This window comes from Propithecus coquereli, unplaced genomic scaffold, assembly GCF_000956105.1.
Source record: "Propithecus coquereli isolate 6110/MARCELLA unplaced genomic scaffold, Pcoq_1.0 Scaffold104, whole genome shotgun sequence".
Classification (NCBI taxonomy): Eukaryota; Metazoa; Chordata; class Mammalia; order Primates; family Indriidae; genus Propithecus; species Propithecus coquereli.
Window position 1 is genome coordinate 7,370,896 of NW_012134303.1, and position 21,475 is coordinate 7,392,370.

At 42.0% G+C, this 21,475-nt stretch overlaps 1 protein-coding gene across 4 annotated transcripts in view; it reads right to left on the minus strand.

Annotated features, from left to right (window-relative positions):
• Positions 1 to 744: 744 nt before the first annotated feature.
• CHRDL1 (chordin-like 1) overlaps positions 745 to 21,475 on the minus strand; it is a 114,276-nt gene continuing 93,545 nt past the window's right edge. For 3 of the 4 annotated variants that reach the window (XM_012644837.1, XM_012644861.1, XM_012644846.1), the window contains 5 exons: positions 15,480 to 15,648; positions 11,411 to 11,620; positions 5,978 to 6,145; positions 3,806 to 3,895; positions 745 to 875 (listed from right to left, as the gene is read on the minus strand). In XM_012644837.1, coding sequence (XP_012500291.1) covers positions 745 to 875; positions 3,806 to 3,895; positions 5,978 to 6,145; positions 11,411 to 11,620; positions 15,480 to 15,648 — 768 coding nt within the window. The remainder of the gene's footprint in view (positions 876 to 3,805; positions 3,896 to 5,977; positions 6,146 to 11,410; positions 11,621 to 15,479; positions 15,649 to 21,475) is intronic. The other variant, XM_012644853.1, reaches the window with a different exon arrangement.

The following is a 21,475-nucleotide window of genomic DNA, read 5'->3' on the forward strand; positions in this document are numbered from 1 at the left end:
TCATTAGGGCCAAGTCATTAACCACTTCAAAGTGAATGAGGCCATGAAATGGTGTTCTTATTCTTCACTCTGCCACTATATTTGGTGACTTCAACAGCCACATCAGAGATCTAAGGGCAGAGCCTTCTGCTTACAATTCTTTATGTATTCTCCTGGGCACCAACAACCTCCAAGCTACTTGGGAGCCAAGCAAGGGAAAATATGGTAGGGTCTAGACTAGCTTTGCCTCAGAATGGAGGTTGTAGTTTAATGGGTGTAGGGGTGTGCATGTGTATGTATGTGTATGAGGATGGGGAGTCAATGTTTTTAAAAAACACAAGACATTCTAAAATTCAAAGGGTATAATTTCATACAAATATTTGCTGTATACTTCAGAACTCCTACTAAGCAATTCCCTTCTCTTTCTTTCATTTGAGTAACTTTCTAAATAGAAACCCTGGGGTTTTGTTTGTCTTTAACCTGTAAAGAGATGTGATTCTCCAAGAAACTAGAGCAGTGTTGTGGTGTTCTATCCCTCCTCCTCCCACAAATAATTCAAGACTTTTCTAGTGTCTTTGGAGGAGATGTTCAAGGGCTGACACACCACTCCACATAAACGAGCAAGTTATGCTGTGCATGGCGTGAATAATTGACTGCATTTGAGTTTGGGGTTTTAGGGTACTGTTGACTTAAGCAAAATAAGCCTGCAGTCCAGCTGCAGCTTGAGTTTTTTTGCTTTACCCTATCCAATACTGTATGTTTTGCCTAACAGTGGCCCTTTTCAGATCTCTCCAGGTACAAAACCTTGACCAAATCTTCAAGCTCTGTTCTGCACACACGACTTGAACACATCTGGCTGATCTGAGCTTCTCCTTCGGTGAATATCTTCCACTGGCCTAAAAGGCAAACACAAAGTGGCCAGGAGAGTGTAAGAGGAGAGAACAGCAAAATAGAAATAGAACCAATATCCCCCATCCTTACCACTTACTCATGGACCCACCAGGGGATTTGAAATACAAAATTCAGGTCGTTTTAGCAAAACAGTTCCCAAAACACTTTTCCGGGGGCAGATATGGAAAATGGGCCACAAAGTTTTCATTTCAACACATAGCATTTGTAAGAATCCCAAGAATAATATATAACTACCTCCTCAAGAGTAAAACCTAAGTATTATTCTTGGAATTTTTACAGTATATTTAGCATCTGCAAAATGCTCCATTAATCTATCTGTTTGTTAGCTGTTTTGGTGGCTTACTTGGCACCAGGTCAAAAAAGGCACTTTGAAAAAGAGTATGTACCGCATTACTGGGGCTTTGTTCACTCTTAGGGGCCCTGAATATTGGTTTGGGTTACTTGATTATTTACCACTCTTTTCTCTATTCCTGCCACCCTCTGTCAAAACTTCTCACCTTTGCTTTCTCTTACGTCCACGTGCTGTCCTTACACTCCCTTAGAACCCCTAAATCGCCTCCCATGGCTCTTTATAGTGTTCCATTCTCATGTACCCCATGGAGATCCTTTCCGCTTTAGGTGAACTCGGCTGTACTCCTTCCATTCCCTGTTATCTCTGCCCACTCTGGATACCCTCTTCAGTCTTCTTTTTATTTCTGCACTCAGAGAACTCCTAGTCCAAGGTAAGCAAACTCTTCTTGACCTAACACCTGTTTTGAACCTCTTTTCTTTCCTTAGCCACATGAAAAAATGACCCCCTACTTCCATACGGACTCGATTTCTCTGCCCCCTTTTCCCTTGGATTCCTCCTTTTTCCCTACTCTCTCTGACTCAGTGGGGAGGTAGAAGGAAAAAGAAGAAGAGGGCTTGGGCAAGGAACCAGCTTTGACTGAAGCCCTATCATGTGCCAGGCTCTGCTTGGCACATTGTATACAGGAGTCAGGCCTGTTCTTCTTTATTTCCAGGTGACCCTGCAGGATCATATCATTACCCACTTCCTCCAGCTGCACGCAGTTTGAAGCACACACCATCTACTTCATTATGCTCCCGAAATCCTGCTATGGGCACAGAATACGTCAAGATCCTCTTTCAAGTCCCCTGGAGCCTAGCACAGTGCCTTGTTCACAGTAGGACTAAAAGATGTCATTTCGAAACTCCCATCATTGATCCTGGGATCCTAGACTCTGCCTCCTTAGTTCCTTACTGACATGTAAGGACTCCCAACTCCTCCATTTGAATTCTCATACCGTCCAGTTTCTTTTCTATCAGTCCTGCAGAAGATAAACAGTTGACCTCATCGACTCTTTCCAGCTGCCTACTGGATAACTCTGGTCAGATGGCCCTTAAGCGTCTTAATCTAAACATGTTCCAAGTGAAACTGTCTTCTACCAATACCTGCTTATTCTTCAGAGTTTCCCCCATTGGTGAATGGCATTACTATTCACCCAGCCTATAAAGTTGTTAATATTGGAGTCATTCCAAACGCATTTCTCTTTTTGATACTGATCTTGTTGATTTAACCTCAGAAATGTCTCACAGTGACCTCTCCTCCCCTGTCTCGATGATTTAATATACTATAATCACTTCCTAATTCAGACTATCACCAGCCCTCTCACTAGGAGTCTACCTTTCACTCCACACAGCAAGGACCTCTTTCTTAAAAACAGAGCTGAATGTACTGCTCGGTTGCTTAAAATCCTCCACTGGGGTTCTCTGGCCTAGAGATCAAGTCCAACTTCTTAGCGTGGCAAATTGGGCTCTTCATAATCTGGCTTTATGAAAATACGTGCTTAAGGAATCCACCTGACAGCCCAGAGACACCTTTCCAAAGCACCACTTTGACATTGCTACGCTGTTGGTAAGTTTGCAGCAACTCCCAATGCTACTTGCCTTACATCTGAACTTTTTACTGGCTTCTTCCAGGCCCTCTGACTACTTCTTGCCTCTAAACTCTTCTCATCTTTCAGTGCACCCTCTGTGGCCTTTGTGATCATTCCTCACCCCCACCCACAATTCTTGTTTGCTCCTGTCTGAGTCTTCTCTTAGGCTGCACCCTCTTCCTGGACTGATTTCCTGACCTGTTGCCCAGTCACACCCTTCTCTCTCAAAACACACCTCCTCCCCGAAGCCTTCCCCGACTAAGCCCACCTGGCTCTCATCTCATTGTTCTTTGCAGATTCCCCTGAGCACTTAGTTATTTAACTCCTCAGAACTATACTAATTCATACTGAAGACATTTTCATGTTCTGTCTCGCCCGTTAGAATTCCCTGTGGATAGAAATTGTGTGCCTTTTATTCCACTAGAAGTGCTCCCCACCCCCCAGTGCCTAGCAGTATCTAGTCCCCAGGCTCCATCTAGTGTAGAAAGTGGGAGAGCTGCAAGTATTCTTGAGTGCCTGAATGTTTTAAAGAAACATTGTCACCCAGGTCCCATTCCCAAAGAGTCAAAGAGCTCTGATACAATACAGGAATTGATATGCATTCATTTTCTCTCTGTCTCTCATCCCCAGCACCAGATATAGCCCTCCAGATGTAAGTCTCCATAAATGTATCAGATGTGGAATCTTGTGAACTTCTCCAACCTTCCTGAGAGTCTGGGCTTAGCAGTTTCATTAAAGACATTCAGGAAGCCTTTACCTGAGGCAGCTTATGCTAAGACTACATTGGGGTTTGTATTCACCATGTCCAAGCTTTTCAGATCACATTCAGACACCCCATTGACCAAGTCACCCAGAAGAGAGACAGAATATCCTCTAATGTTGATACTGAGCATTGCTAATGTTCACTGAGAATGCAGAGGGGCTTTAGTTATGGCTATGCTACGTTGGAAACTGGATGTGTTTTCCAGGGAGGAGTAAGGAAAGATATCACTTACTCAGGGTTGTCCTGGTCACCAGCTTGAAGTGATGAAGCTCCTCAAACATCCTCTTGGAGATCTTCTCAATATGGAAGTGCTGGAGAATGCCTGGGGCCAAGCAAAAAGTGGGGCAGGTGGTCAGACGCTCTATCTGGAGACACCAGTCCCTTTTTCTGCTTGGGCTGAGCATATCATCTCATTACTAGGGCTTAGGAGTATCGAGCTGGGCTGTGTAATGTGCTTAACCAAGAACTTGGATGGCTCAAGGGTTATAATTGACTCCATTTGTTTCTTTGGCTCACTGGCCTACCCTTGGCTTCTCCAGGAGATGGAGATAAGGGAGATAGTGCTGCTCACTGTGGGACCCCCTCCTAGGGAAAGCCACATGGAATCAAGCGTGGGTTGGAGCTTCTGCAGCCAAAGGCAGTATTAGAAATTCTGCCCTGGCCCCAAATCTGTGTAGACTATGTTCCTGCTGCACCACTGGGCTGCCCTCCTGGCTAAGCAATGAGAGCCAGCAGTAGAACTGCAGGCAGGTTGTTTATGTAAATGGAGAAGCCACCCCTGTTCCTGAACTCACTGAAAAGCATATTTTCCTTTGGGAAATAATCACAGCTCCTTTATACTTCCCTTATAAAAAATGGGGAGAGTTAAAATAAAGCAGCCCCCACAGTCTCAACCTTGGCTGAATAGCTTTTATCACAATAACAGGTAAACAATTGCAGATTGCCTTGTAGTTAAGGACCAATGTGTTATAGCCCACTTAAATAATCCTCAAGTGGTCTATGTAGATGGAAGCAAAGTAGGTGAAGCCTGGGTTTTTCTCTGCCCACCAAGCACAGACCTTGATAATCTAGCACTGTGAACAAAAAGATATTTAGATGATACACTAGCAAGTTGCAAACCATCCACACACCTCTGTGGGGCAAAAGTTGTCAGGTGCCAAATAGTGGGCCCCCTGCTGGAGAAGCCAACAGACCTGTGCCTACTCCTAGGTGACGACCCATTAGGGAAGATCTAGGGAGTTAGAAATAGAAAATAAATACTCCTAGGTATAGAGCAAAAATAAGCATAGATGAGAAACGTGTATGTTCAAGCATCTTTTTTAAGCAGTAGGGAAGAACTCATTCTTCAGAGAAAGAAAGGCTGTGGTGGAAAAGGAGAGAAAAAAAGCCCCATAAATACTAGAGCAGTGTTTCTAAAGCTATGGTCCAAAGTGCCACCTGCATTAAAATAACCTGGCTATTTGTTAAACATGCAAATGTTTAGACCCTACCCAAAGCCTACTGAATTTGCATCTCTGGGATGGGTCCAGGTATCTGCATTTTAAACCAGCTCCTTGAGTAATGCTGAAGCACACTAAAGGTTGTGCACTCTCGAGTCTGATGTAGGAGCCAGTAGCAAAAAGATGTGTAACATTTTCCATCTGAAATATCACCTCTACATTTGGATTCCTAGAAAACCAACCAGACTAGATCAGCACTAATCATAAACCCACATAATCGTTAGAATAGTTGTAGGATCACAATGAACAGAATGTGGCTTACTGTAGCAGTCACTGAGTAATCAGAAAAGGAACTGGACATCATGACTGGGGTGGTTTCTTCAGTGAGACTACTGTAATCTTCCTGAGGGCAAGGATGATGTTTTAAATTTGTCTTACCCTAAAATACACAGCACAATTCTAGGGACTCAGCCTTGCACTGAATGAATGGGTTTTCATTTGTATTGGAAAGAATGGTAGACTAAAGTTTGGTAGTTTGCAACTATGGCCACACATTAGAATCACCTGCGGAGCTTTAGGAAAAAACACTGATGCTCAGGCCCCACCTCAGACCAACTAATGACAATCTCTGGGGGCAGGGCCCAGACATTTGGTAGTTTTCTTAAAAACCCAAAACTCTCCCTGATGACTCTGATATGCAGCCAGGGTTGAGAATCACTTATCCAGCTTTAGGGGGTGTGAGAAAGACAACCTTGGAAACCCCAAGAGTCAATACTTAATCTTTAGCACAGGCAATGGTTGAGTTTGAAAGGCCATAACGCCAACTGTGCTAGACATGTGTCAGTTTCTAGGTCATCAGGGAAACTCTGACCCAGAGGAACACGTTGAAGCAAAATTAAGGTGAATCTTACCTTCCTTCTCTATGTCCCCTTCAAAAGACAATAAATGAATGCTGTCTTGCTTACCCTTTCGAATGGTCCAAACGTGAACCTCTACCTGAGGTGGTCTTTCAGTCTCCAGTGCTATTTTTCTGGTAGTTTCGCCATCCTCCATGAACACAGACTCATACACCGGCATCGTTTCTTCTCCACAAAAGTAGCCTTTGCTGTCAAAGCTTTGGCCTGGAAGTTCTTCTGGAATCAGGAAGCAAGTAGAGTTTTGTCATGATTTTCTAAAATCAGAAGTGAACTTCTGCATTTATCAGTCTTACTGTTTATAACATCTCACACTTATTAAAAGTGGACCATTAACAAGAACATTCCACCAGAGACAAAAATTCCACTCCTATTTCATTAGCTCAGCTTAGATTGCCCCTGTAAACACCACTAAATCACAAAGGAGCATATAACCGTTGATTGAAGTCCATGCATTGACAGAATCCATAGTCTTGTAGAACACTGGCCCCCTACCACCATCACTGAGAAGTAGACTTTCATGAGGAGGAAAAATGTAGCCAGGTACAAATCTCTTAGGCACTTAAGGGAACATAGGATTTTCCATACTGGGTCAGGATCATGTTATGTCCAACCCAGTGTTGCCAAGAGAGGCCCAGGGAATGGGCTGACAAAGGGCCTTAGTTAACTTCCCTGACATCATTTAGGTATACTTAGAAAACATTCATGACACTCATTTATGTGCATATACTTGCCCAAAGGATCTATCCAAATTGGCTTGACATTTCTGAATGCTCTTTGATTTGTTTGTAAGGGGAACGATAATGCTGGATCAACACCAGTGCCAAAACCTAGATGTCAGATTAGTCATATGTATGCAATGCCAAACGAACGGTTGGGAGACACAAAAAACTGGTTAAATGCCTCAACTATGGATCATTTAATGTGTAAATTAAACTGTTGAATTTCAGCTCCCAGGCACAAAGCTACCAGCCCCCTAATACTCCCCATTCTGCTTCAGCCTTCCCTTTCCTTAGCCCTCTACCAAAAAAAAGAGTTTTTCTTGGTCAGTTATCAGTGAGTTAAGTTTCTTTGTTGGCCTTGTAATCAGCACCCTCTTCAGCTGCATATTTAAAGTGCACATTCAAATCAGGAACAACAAAGAGAAGCCTTGGACACCCTGAAAAACTTTGAATATGTGCAGAAGCCATCTGTAAGAATATCTGAATCGTTGTGGATGAAACCGTTGAGTGTTGAGCGCTTTGGATCTGTGACTCTAATTAGGGAGACTCACTATTAGCCAATCGGACACCAATTTGGTGTCTAGCCAATTTGGAATAGAAGTTGTAATCAAATTGCTATTGTATGTCTCTTGGTGACCTGATTAGCTTTCCCACCCCCATCACCATTTGGCACTGTAAGGACAAAACCAGAGTCTTCTCTTGATGATTCCAGATTGGATTACTCAATTTGGGGATTATCCTAGAATTAAGCTTCCTTTCTCCTTTTGTCCTTCTTTTTTAGCTATTTAATTATTCAGTGGGCCAGTCTTTTTGGTGATGTTAGATAATTATGGGGTTGTGTACTAGCACTTTTCAAATGGGTGGAGGCAGGGAGGTCACTGAGTGTACAGGGAATTCTATGTATTCAATTATCGCTTTCAGAATGAGAGCCGAGTTCACTTGTTAAACTCTGCTCACCAGCTTAATATTGGTCAGAGCTATAACCAACTTATGAAATCCATGATGGCACTGGCAGTATATAATATGCTAAAAGGTCTTCCAGTAGCCTGAAGAGTCATCCCGCTCCACCACCCCCGCCCCTCCAAGAGCTTAATTTACTAGACCAGAGGGGTCTACAAACAAAACCCATTATTGACTCAACCATGGCTGGCATTTGAAAATATTAAGAAAAGCAAAGTTTGTCTTTAGAACTACCTACTCGGCAACATCCTCCACTTTCCACACTCTGCACCTCAAGGTGCTTTCTAATCACTCCACGTTCACATACTCTCATTTTCTTTTGGGGAAGCATGCCACACTTGAAGTCATTTCTGGTCATTTCCACTTTCCATGAGAATTCTCCTGTCCTGAGCCCTCCAGAACTAAGAAATTGAGAAACCATTCCTTATGGAAATAGTGATGACTGATGAAGATGTATTATTCCAGCCCAGGAAACTTTTAAGTCTTAACAGGGGATTTTATGCCATAACCCAAAAGGAGTGTAATTATGGGAATTCCAGGTATTGGGGTGATGTAGTGGGTGTGAGATATGAGCTAGGAAACCTTCAGGAAGTGGAAGCCTTATCTGACCCTGTAGGTGGCCACTGATATGCAAGACAAGGCCAACCTCTGTCAGAGCAAAGGGAAGAAAGAGAGGCAAAACTCACATCCTTTATTTTGGCCCTCGTTTGCTACTGTAGGAGCCTGCAATCATTTGTTACAATGCAACTTTTGGCTGGATTGTTAGTGAATTTGATTTATCTCTTTTCCCTTATCAACACAACTGAATTTACTGTTCTTTTTTGCTTCTATCTTCTTCCCTCCTCACTCCCTTGTTCCTTTTCCTCTGTGTCATTTGTCATTTTTTTAAGAGGCCAGTGATATCATGATCATCCCATTTCTCACCCCTTCACATCATTCAGGACTCTTCTCAAATATCACTTCTTTACAGAAGGCTTCCCTGACCATTCTTTTGAAAGTGCTTCCCACTGCCTCCCTACCCACGTCACTATCTCTTGATCTTGTTTGGGTTTTCTTCACAGTACCCATCACAATCTAAAATTACCTTATTGATTTGGGTTCACTGTCTTTCTTCTCCACTAGAATATAAGGACTATGCCAACAAGTAGCCTTCGTCTGTCTTGTTCATCTCTCTGTCCTCAGTGTCTGTAACATGTCTTGCACACAGTAGGCATTTAATACATATTTCCAGATTGAATGCATGAACGAGTACATACTCCCCGATGCTGCAGTTGCTGAGTACCTGGAGCAGGTGCCCTGGGCTACGTGGATAATGCCTCTTAGGCAATGTGACTAGCAGGAGTGGTTCAACTTGTAAGAAACCCATGTCTGGCCCACTGAGAGACAGATACACAGAATGGGACAGAAGCTCTCTCCTTCCATGTTCCTCAATAAATCTATCTCCCCACACTGGAGCAGGGCAGGAAAGCAGATAAAGTAGCTCTTCCAGAGAAACTGGTTTAGTCAATCAGACTCTTCAACATATTGCCAATTGGGATGCTGGAGGGCAGTTTTCTAAATGATAACTTTTGTTATTTTTTCTATTTACAAAATTAATACATGTTTACTACTGAAAATTTAGAAAATACAAATAAACCAAAAAAATAAATAAAAATTATTTATCAGTCTCCCAAATATGGTCATTCTTAATATTCTGCCATATGTCCTTCTAGTCTTTTCTTTTTTTTTCCTTTGGTCTTAGCATATATAAGCATTTTCTTTTTTAACACAAAAAGTGGGATCATAATATACATGTATTTTTAGCTTGCTCTTTTTACTTAACAGATACATTGCAAACATCTTTCTGTGCCATTAAATCTTGGTGATTTTAATGATTTTTAATGGCTGTATTATTACTTCATGGTACAGATATACTATAATTTATTTAACCATTCCCATATTAGTGGATTTTCATATTGTTTCCAATTTTTCACTATTGTAAACAACACTGTGGCAAAAATCCTTGTTTGTGTATCTTCGTGTATGTCTCTGATTACTATCTTAGGATTCCTAAGAGTGGAATTATTTAGCCAAATGTTTTAATAAACATTACCAACCTGTGAGGGCAATTATTTAAAAGGCAATGCCTGTTGTGTGTCCTGCTCTCACAACTTTTTGATTGTTTTACTTTTTATTTGAATTGCCTGTATCAATAAAATGCTAAGCACACAATGAAATGGGATTTGGTCTGAAGGTCTGAGATTCAGATCAGAATGGATAGTTTAGTCAACTATTAGTTTTTGTCTGAAATGATCTTGTTGCATTACTTTTTACATTATAGGCATTAGACCCTTGACAGAAGAGAACATTGTGTTGGTAGAACTGCCACTAAGTGACACTAAAAAATTTGGGGATCCAGTGAGATCACAGACTTGAAAGTCATAATAGATCATCATGGCTGGGTGGCCCCAATGTCCATATCATCTTTAGAATGTGCTCTCTCCCTACCTGTAATTAATACATTTCCTCATAAATTTTAATGGCCCAGTTCTTGACTCCGTATCGGATGGCTCCTGTCCTTCCCATCCACACCCTGCCCTTTGTTTACTCTGGAAGATGGGGTTATCACACTGAGGAATATTTTGTTTGTGCCATAGATTAGTGTTTCCCAAACTTTAATGTGCATTAGATTCACCTGCGGATCTTGTTGAAATGCAGATTCTGATGCAGAAGGTTGGGGGCGGGGGCTTCAGAGTCAGCATTTTTAACTAGGTCTAGGTGTTGCTGGTCCATGAACCACACTTGGAGTAGCAAGACCATAAACACCCCGGGCCTACAGTCGTGGTTCCCAAACTTTTCCGCACATTAGTATCACCTGGGAATCTTTTAAAAAACTCCAAAGCCCAGGCCACACGTCAAATCAATTAAATCATAATCTCTGGGGATGGAACACAGGTAGTTACAGAAGCTCTCTGGGAGCTCCCTGTGTGCAGGCAAGTTTGGGAACCACTGGTCTACATGAAAATCCTCAATAAATATACTCTCTCAACTCCAATACTATGGACTATATTTTTATGAAGCTCATGTTTTAAAACCACCATTTAAATAATTAATTTGCCTTTTTAAATCAGTCAACATTTTGTACTGGCCTAGAAAAGAGAATAGGGTGGAAGTGACCTGGGTTCTAGGCCTTGGTTTTATTATCAATTAGTTGCATCACTCTGGGCAAGTCATTTTATGCACTTCAGTTTTCTTATCTTCAAAAGAGAACTAACAATATAATCACAGGATTTTAGTGTAGAAGGAAACTTAGAGATCAATTGTTTCAAACTTTTCATTGTACAAATAAGGCTGATGAAGCCCAGAGTAGATATGGCACATTTCTAAGTCAGACAACAACTTAGATTTGGACCAGAACCCAGTCTCCTTCGACTGTAACTCTCATCTTGTCTCAAAAGCATAATGGATGTGATTGTGCTTTGATGAGTTAAATGCTAATGTAAATGAAAGGTGCTATTGTTCTTCCTAATAATCATAACCTAAATTCTCTACTATTTAGAAAAGCACAGATAGTTCAGCACTTAGGGCTCATGGTAAGTATTGGTAGACAAAAGCAAATCCCTAGTATACTTCTGAGTAGTAAATTTCTTCCAAGCAACCATCTTTTCAGTCTTTCAAGAGAGGAGAGAATGAAGTTCATCATTATTAGAAGTATTATTATAATTATATGACAGATTGATTGTGTTTCTGATGCTGAAAGAAAGTTGAGAAGGACTATGTGAAGATTTCAGTCAACCAAAGGCAGAGCCTCCAACCAACGCACCTTTTGCCTTTTTACCTGGACACACCTTGCAGCACTTCCCATCTATTTTTTGAGGATACTTGCAGGGGTATCGATTGGGGCAGTGGATTTTCTTACACTCTTGCTTGGTGACATTACAAGTGCATAGCACACACTCCACAATGCCAAATGCCCGGAGATTTGGGTGCCAGGACTCGCCATGGGAATAGGTCTTTCCATTAGAAACACACACTGGAAGAGAACACAGAAATGAAAACTAAAAGCTAAGGAGCTAAAAAGGGTCTCTATGCTCAAAACCCAAGCCCCATATGAACTCAACATATCAAGTATCCTTTGTGCTTGTCATGGTCGTGGAGATACATTTACAGAGCAGTCTCTGTGACCTAAAAACAGCCTGGGCCACATTCTACTGTCAGCAGCTCCCCAGATTCTTCAGCAGTGACCTCTGGATGCTCACAAATGGCCTGACACATAGTAAGCAGTTCATAAATAACTTTTACTACACTTGATCTTAGCCAGAAGGCCAAGAAGCTAATATTTTTTTTTTTTGAGACAGAGTTTCACTGTGTTGCCCAGGCTAGAGTGCCGTGGCGTCATCCTCGCTCACAGCAACCTCAAACTCCTGGGCTCAAGCGATCCTCCTGCCTCAGCCTCCCGAGTAGCTGGGACTACAGGCATGCGCCACCATGCCCGGCTAACTTTTTCTATATATTTTTGGTTGTCCAATTAATTTCTTTCTATTTTTAGTAGAGACGGGGTCTCGCTCTTGCTCAGGCTGGTTTCGAACTCCTGAGCTCAAACAATCCGCCCGCCTTGGCCTCGCAGAGAGCTAGGATTACAGGCGTGAGCCACCGCGCCCGGCCAAAGCTAATATTTTTTAAAACAGAGGAATGAACGAACACATGGAAGCAGAGTTCTATCTGTCTTGGGCATCTGATAAGAAATCTCTAGTAGAATGTAGTGTTAATATCTACAGTTCCATGGAAGATTTGTATGGCCCTAGTTGATGTGTTACCAGGCATGAAAATTTCCTAGAGATATTTGCTTTCCAGGGAGGCTAGATGCAAAACCTACTGCTCTTCCCAAACGGCAAGTTTCTTCCAGATCCTGAAGCAAATCCATTCAGAATGTTCAATGCTATGAGAGTCTGATCTACCAACATATATGGGTGTGGAACTTAGTTGTGCTGGCCTACTCCCTGGTGTGGGAAAGAAGATGAGATTGAGAGGGAAAGGACCAATGCCTCCTAGGTAACTTGTGAAGGGATAGTCTTGTATGCCTTTAATCTTCAGGCAATTTCCTCAGTCTCCCTCCTCATAGCGGCTGTAGAGATTTGGCTACAGCTAAATTACTGCCAGCTCCACTGATATTTTTTGGCAGTCTGACCTTTGTCGAGTGGGAAGTGAAGTCACCGGCTCCGTGTTTTCTGAGGGGCGTTGAAAGAGAGAGCATTTGGGCTACAGGCCGAGTGGCCTATAAAGGGAAGGGGCCACAGGAACATCCTTCCATGCAAATCAACCCAAAACATACCCAGCTCCTAGTATAAGGCATGGAGCCAGGCTCCAGGATAAGAACTCTGCACAGGGCTGTCAACGGAGAGTCTGAGAATGAGTTCTCTTCCTTTTTGAGAATGCAGGAGCATTGTGGAGATTTCAAGCCATGACTGGGACTGGCTGTATTTCTCATTATTCCCATCACCTCATCATACCCAGGGAGACCTGTCGGCATCCCAATCAACAACATCTCTAGGGTGGGTTGTATCACTTCAGGCGGGGCCGGGGGGAGGGGGAGAAATAGCCCCACTTGGGGCGTTTCTAGGAACTGACTGATTTGGCTGCAAGACAATGGCCTCAGAAGGATGAATCACTGAGTTATTTCTTTTTCATCGAGTCCACTGGGTCACATTAGGAAATACGGATGATTGCTGGCTGACTTTTTCTGTCCTTTGCAAGGGCTGCTGGAATACTGGGCACTCTAACGGGTCAATCCATGTAAAGATTTAAGAACCCAAACCAGAGAGGCTCCCAGTCTTATAGTGAGACAGAACAGAGACTTGACACCTCAACTGTGAGGCTCAGGGCTGTGGACAGGATCATACAAAACAGACCAGATGTGTTGTTCTCTCCCCTGCCCTCACCTCTTCTCTCTCTTCTCCAGACAGTGACATTCCCTTCTAAACAATGCGATCAAGTGGGTACCATGGTCTGCCTCAAGAACATTTAGGCTGGATTCAGGTTCAAAATGGTGGAGTTCTATCACTTCTCCTCTTCGATTCTAACAAGGAACCAAGTAGATGAATCTCAGAGGACCACATCATAAGCAGGCAAGCTAAGGGAAAGGGTGAGCCATGCCGAAGAGCAGGGCAGGCAGGACTCCTAGCGTTATATAGCTAGGTTCCCTCTCCCCTAAACATGTGGACTAAGGGAACGGTCCAGACTGGGTGAGAGCCCACACGTTGCAGTAGAACAGGGTGAGGTCAACTCTCTAGAGGCAAACACAGCCTCTGCCCACCAAAAAATTCTCAAGATGATTTTGAATCATCCAGCTGGGGAGTTAGGAGTTGGGAGTGGGGACAAGTGATTCTCCAGTGAACTATAATAGAAAGGTCAAAAGTGAACTGCTGCATCCAAATCAATGGGGGCAAATGAATAAATGTAAACCAGCTGGGACTTTTGTAGGACATGGAGAAAATCAAGGGATCAGCCTCTGCCCTGAAAATAAAGACGCCTTGTGGAAATTATGGGATTTGGGATTTTCAAAGTCCATTTTCCCACACTTTTTTTAAAGGCTTTGGAATACTTTTAGAGCAAATGGAATCTATTGGAGGCAATTTAGGATTGAAAATCACACTGTATCTTTACTTAACTCCTCCTCCTCATTTCATAAACTTGTATCAGAATGCTTTGGAACTTAAAAATAATAAATTTCAAATCAAACACAGATCGATAGTAAATATTTCCAATTCTTCTAATACGCCACCATTTTTTATTAAGAATTTTATTTTGAATGTTCTTTTAAGCCTGTACATTTCAAAAGCAATTTACTTTTTTATCTGTAATCTGAAATTTACATCTAACTAGGAACAGATGTGATCAGCTAGCTTTGGCTTGACTAGCTTTGTTGAGATTTATGGTAGGAGTTCTTTGTAACGGATTGTTTTTCACTCATATTATTCAATCATTTGGTTTAATAATTTATTACTTTTAACCCATTCAGAGAACTGCCTTTGATTTGTTTTCCCTTTAAAGGAAACAAAACATGTTTGTGGTTTCATAAAAAGGAACCAGCTGAGCTCTTGCTCCGAAGAGCTGGTTGACAGGACGCCTAAAAAAGTAAGAAGTCAATTGTTTGGTTGAATTTCTCCTCCCCACACCCCTGCTACTGGGAGCGGGGTGCAGAAGTCAGATAATGCTGTGCAGGAAGAAATGGGGGCTGAGGATGTCTGTGGGTACCTGCTGCAGCCAGTTGGTCGGCTGAGTGGGCTGCATGTCAGCATTAACCTGATCAGTCCTCCTGGTGCTCAGCCAGGTGGTTTCTGCATTTTTCACTGGATTACTCATTTCTAGGGACAATCTCATATGCTACACATTGAACCGGAACCTCTCAGTGTGGAGCCAGGAATATATATATATATATATATATATATTTTAACAAGAGCCCCAGGAGAATCTGGGGTGCACTAAGGTGTGAGAATTGCTATTTCTAATGTATGGATAAGAGTTTCAGAAGTGTTTGGCACTGAGTGCCTTTGAATGTTGGTGCCCTATGGGAAAATGAACAACCTCTCATTCTCTTAAAGACTCATCAAATTTTCCCAAATAGCCTCCAACCCCCAGGGTCAACTGAGAAAATGCTGGATGCTGCTTCACAAGCAAAGGGGCCTTGACTATGCTCTTTCGGCTGCATTTAGGGAAGCCCTAAGAGTCCCTTGGAGTCACTTGTCCATACTCTGTAGACTTGATGGTGAGTGAGCCATGTGTGAATATGTGATTTTTGTGGGAGAAAGGGTCCTGTCCTACCTCAATCCCTCTAAAGACCAGGGCTGCTGAAGCCAAAATGCAGAAGGGTATAAAAGGGGGATGCCCCTTACCTTGTCCATGCTTGTGTTTGTTATTGATGACAATTTGCACAATGGTCCCTGATGCTTGCTGGGAATCCATAAGAGCTCCCCGGTGACTTCTGGCCCCAGGAAACCGGGGCAGACCTCCAGCCTGTCGGCTTGGTGGAGGATCATAGTGAGAGCGGTGGTAAGAATGTCTCTGTAAAACAACAAGAACAAATTCAGTCTAAGAAGTCCACTGATGAGATGGGGGAGATTCAGTTATATATATTAGAAGTCATTCGATGATTTCGATTTATAATGATGAGCTCTGATCTTAGCTGCACACCCACCTACACCAGTAGAAACAGGGATGTGATAATGTAAAAGCAGCTCTGGCAATATACTGAGGTTTTTCTCTTTTTCCAAAAGATGAGACTAGATTTATAGACAAACTCCTGAGGGAGAAAACAACTGAAAAGGCTAAAGTGTTCTTCCTGCTCTAAAGACTCTCACATTCGGGTTTCAGAGTTAAGACAGTAGTCTGCAACACAAGGCAGAATGTAACAGAGGTCACAGGAGAAGTAGAAAGTACTGTGCAAATCAGGAGGAAAAGAGAGCTTCCAGTTAGGGAGGGTTTGTGACTTGGGCCACAAAGAGTGGGTAGACTTTTTATAGGCAGAGTTTGTGTGCAATATTCCAAGCAGGGGTTTCCAAGTTGAGAAGGTGTAGCAGAGAACACAGAGTCCATAAAAGGGAACAGTTGAAGGATAACTTTCCAAAAATGGGTGGGAGCCAGATCATGGAGGACTTTAAATGACAGGCTAAGGGGTAAGGACTTTATTTGGTAAGCAATAGAGGTGAGGATGTGGAAGGCTTTAAGGGTTTTTTTTTTAAGTAGGGAAATAATGTAATCAGAACCGTATTTCAAAGCACTGAACCCTGATCATTTGTAGAGTGAACTATACAGGAAGAAAAGATGAGAATCAAGTATACTCTTGATAAAATGTACAGAGACTCAAAACACAGGCAATGGCATAAGATCATACAGCACAGCACAGATAACCTAGACATTTTATAGATAGACTACTTGACAGTGTATGACAGTATTAGAATGTAAGCTCCACAGAGTCAAGGACTTTGTTTAATTCACTGTTATATCTCCAGTGCCTAGAACAGTGCCTAGCATCTAGAAGGTGCTTACCAAATACTTATTGAATGAATGAAACTATGGTCCCTAAGGAAAGCTTAGAGTCTTATATCACATATAATCTAACCATTGCTCTTTCAGCACAGGTTCAAGACACATGATGAGCTCACTATTGAGCTACCCACCCCTCTCCCAGGAGCTGAGATAGCTGGGAGGTAGAAGAAAATAGAATGAATGAAGAGTAGAATCTTAATGCTTAAAGCCAAATAACATTAATTGTGTTTTAGGGGCAATTGGCAATTGTTAGGGGCGAAGGAGGGGAACCCATTAAAAAAATCTCTCACAGGCAATTAAAAAGGAAGACACTTATATGCAGTGCTAGAAACAATGGGGAACCTTGGGAAGATAGTTATGGGGTCCTCTGATGCCACCATCCCATAAAATAATGATTAAAGTTATGTGCTATAGACATACATGTTGTAAATTTAGCTTTGATAAGTATTATTGCTCTCTTGGTGGGAAGGGGGCACTGGTGGGAGAAAGGGAGAGTCAACAGGAGCTGGAATAAAAGGATGTTTTAGACTTCTGAAAGAGAACATTAGTCTCTCTAAGAAGAGCCCATGCTGATGCATTGCTATAAAAATTCGCACATATGAATTTGCATCAATTTTTTATCATGCACACGAATGGGATTCTCAGTGCAAATATTTCTCATTCCCACAATGGTTTATGTATCTTTTTCTGCCATAATCTCTCACATCCCACCAAGGCCATTACAGATTGTTCTGTCCTTTTTGGAGTTTGTCAAATTTTTGCCAAAGGAACACACAGAAGACAGTTTGGCTGGTGGGTGGCCCACTGATGCTAAAAGGAAGGAGTTAGACAGGGATAGAATTAGAAAGGGAAGGTCGCTGACCCAGGATAAGCTGCAAGTACCAGTTCTCAGACTCATGATGATGAGCACAAAATGAAAGGCTGTTCTTTAGCACCAGAGACTCAGACCCTGGGACATATGATAAGGGTAGGAAAATGATTCAAGGCAAAACCCCCAAACCTCAGAGATTTTGGTCAGAAGCCCTATCCTAGACCATTTGGCCCCCTAGAACCTCATCTTGTTGAAGTTTTTGTTTTACAGACAGAGAAACTGAGGCCAGGGAGGAGAGGTGATTTATTCAGGGTGACCATGAAGATTGAGTTTTTGGAGATGGTGGGAGAGTGAGAGTAGGGGGATGATGAACAGAAGGAGGAAGAGGAATAGGGTAAGGAGGAGAAAGTGGAGGAGAGAATGTCCAGTCAAACTCAGTGGTCCCCAAACATTTGGCTAAAAGCTGCTCCAAAGAGTAGTTCTTTCGGATGATGAAGTTCTTTCAGCTAGCATTCACAACCACATACACCACTGGTTCTCCACCTTGGTCGCACACCAGAATCATGTGGGGAGCTGTAAAAAATACTGATGCCTGGGTCCCACTTCCAGGGACTCTTAAGTAATTGGTCTGGGGGAGGCCTGGGCATCAGGATTTTTATACACTCCCCAGGAGTCCCTAATTTGAAGTCAAGCTTAAGAATCACTGACATAAAGGATTTTCTATTTTAGGGCTGGGGGTTGAGGTGGTGGTGTGTGATTTCGATTTAAGGGTAATGGCTCTTTCAGAGTCGCCCCCTTAAACTAATGAAAGAGGTTTACCAGGGACCATTCTGACCTTGTAACTTAGAGCAAAGGAGAAAAAGGCATTAACACCCTGGAATTGTAAATGAAATTGGAGCTTATCTTAAAAACCAGCTGCAAATTGGCTGCTTGAGGGAGCAGGTCAAAAACCAATTAGAAATGACCATATAGATATGCTCTGTTTTATTTTGCTTAGTATTTTGGTATTTTTAAAAATTTACTTACTTGAAAGACTGAAAATATTTCAGGCTTTTGAAGTGGTTCTAAAACAGTTCTTTTCTGGTGTTAGAAAATCCCTACCATTATAGAGGCTCCCCAGGAATTTCTTCCTTACTTGTTCTAAGGTCTAAGACACAAGGGTTTTATTGGCAGAGACAGGAAAACATCAGAGTCCAGAAAGGGCCTTAAAAGGGCCTTTGTGATTGTGATATTGTATTATAGATTTGCAAGATGTTACCATCTTGGGGGAAACTGGGCAAAGGCACACAGGGTCTCTCTGTATTACCTCCTACAATTGCAAGTGAATCTACAGTTATCTCAAAATAAAAAGTTTGATTTAAAAAGTGTCTTCAGAATGTATTCTATAATATAATCCACAGAGCCATGAAAACATTGTACCTTAGTGACTACTAACCTAGGACTATCCCTGGCTGGAACGTACTTGGGGCAGTTTCCTTCCCAAACCATTGTTCTGACTATGTGAATGAGAGGTGGATTTTTGTCTTGTTTCATGTTGTTTCTATCCTTAACTCTTTAGCTTTTCTAGTGGTCGATTTTGATGTAATCTACTGGGGGCAAAAATCAGAGTTTGGCTGTTGTCCAAAACAAAATTATGGTTGCTTTCATGTTTTGGCTTTCTACCCTGTGCCTACTTCTCCCTCCCCACATAACACACCACACGCGCGTGCGCACTCACACACACACACACACACTCCCCCGTTCAATGGCACGAGGACCAATTCATGTGAAATTACAAACTGGAAATCAGACAAAAGCTGTTGCAGGTTTTTACAAAGAAGTTATATTTGAACCACTGCTTCCCCTTCCTGTGCACTTCGTAAAACTTGGTAAGCTGATGGTTTTCAGACTGCCTGGCAAAATAAGCCAATCAGCTGTGTTTTTGTTAAACTGAGGTTTTGATGGTTCCCTATAAAGAAGAACAGTTTACAAAAAGAACAATCTACTGGATAGGAAATGTGTTATTGGGGCTTCTTTTTTTTCTTCACCATGTAGGAAGCTGGGCCTGCAAAGGATACTCAGAAGGGATTCTCCCGTCTTCTCATTTTAGGCTGGTCAGGAGCAAACAACAAATTTGAAGAATTTGTCTCTGATTTGAGACAAATTCCTATGCATTAAAATTAATGAAAAGCCCCCTCTCCACCCCACCACCACACACATTTCACTCCACCTTCCACATCCATTTGTTCAACACGTATTTATTGGGTGCCTACTATGTGTCAGGTATATATTTTTCCATTACCACAGATGCTATTTATTATTCAAATCGTATTCCACAATATCTATCCCTTTTAGAACAAAGGGAAATATTTATTTATAATAAAGTGGAACCATCTGGCCATTTTGGTCTACCAGACCCAAATGTTTGTTTCTAAAGATAGGTCTTAAACGCCTTTGAAAATCAATAACTATTTCAAGGCCTCGCATTTCTGTACCTGACCTCTTTTGCTACAGGAACTACTGGATTAAGTCCAGCCCTTTCACTACTAGCAGTTTAGGAAGAACAATGAAGTTGAAAGACAAGGGATGGAGTTGGGGACAGTGTAAAACGAAGTCAAAAAGAAAGGCTACTTGGCTTAATTCCACACCTTTGCAATGGGCATGCTTGTAGCTCTGTCTTGGGTGGTGCAAAGGCATTATATGTAACCAAAGTGTTTGTACCCCTGTAATATTCTGAAATAAACAAGGAAGAAAGGCTAATTAATGGCATTACCAGCAAGATGGCTAAAGTGGCCACAGTGCATAGTGTGGGTACTTCTTAGGGAGTAAGGAACATAGTTTAAGGTGATTGAGCCCTAAATATCGTTTAGAATGACATCTGGTTGACAGCCACTAATTTAGCCACTCTCAACTTCTTACCATGATAAAAAAATCAGGGCTGAAAAAGAGGAAACTCACAACACGGAAAACTAAGACTGACATCATCTCCTGTCAGGATCTGGAAGGAATCTTACTTACCATAAAGCAGATAGAACTGCATGGAGAAAATCTTTCCTCTGGGTCTGTATTAACCAGCAAACTGGGCAGCCCACCCTCTCTTGCAGGATGCTGCTTTTTTGAGATATCTAGAGTACTGTTGTCCACCCCCATCCCCCAATGCCTCTAAATTCTTTCAGAAAGAGCAGTGTCCTGAAAACAATACTGCTAGAGAGTAAAGCAAATAGAAATTGTTCTATCTCACCGCTGAGGCTTTTGGGTTGGGTGTTGGCAAGCTGGGGACATGAAAGTCAGAAGTGGCCCATGTGATGACCAGGAAGCCCAGCCTCAGCAACACTGTGATGTTTGTATCATTCTTTTTCTTTTTTAAGACTAGTCAAGCGCAGTAGCAAGAAGGGGTGAGAGAGGAGAACAAAGAGTTCAATCTGTAACTGACTGTGAATAATCAATTGCGAGAATTCACTACCTTTTGACCAGCCTGTATCAGGCATTCTATTGCATCCCCCATCAGCACCTTCCTCACACCCTCAATATCCTCAGGCCAATCCTATAATTCCCTAGCCTCCTGCCTCAGATCCAATGCTTGCTGAGAACAAATTCCTAAAGTTTTGGAAAATCATTCATGTTTTATTTATTACAAAACTAATTGATACTTATGGAAAAACATTAAATGATACAGAAGATATAAAGTAAAAAGTCAAAGTCTACATTTCCTTCTGATCACTTGTAGCCCTCTAGGATTATCACTCTTAACATGTTGCAATGTGACCTTCCAGATCTTTTTATGTGCATTTGCATATATGCATGTAAAATTTTTGCATAAGGAAATGATAACGTACAATTTTATCCTGCATTTTGTTTTGTTATTTCTTGGAGCTCGCTCCACCTTACTACATTTAGAGGTACCATATTCTTTTCAACAAGTGCACAGTGTTCCATAGATAGGGTATATTTAATCAAGTCCCTATTGATAGACATTTAGGTGGACTCCATTTGTTTTGCTCTAATGAGAATGATGCTGCAATGAATGTCACTGTACACTTTTTTGTACAAGGG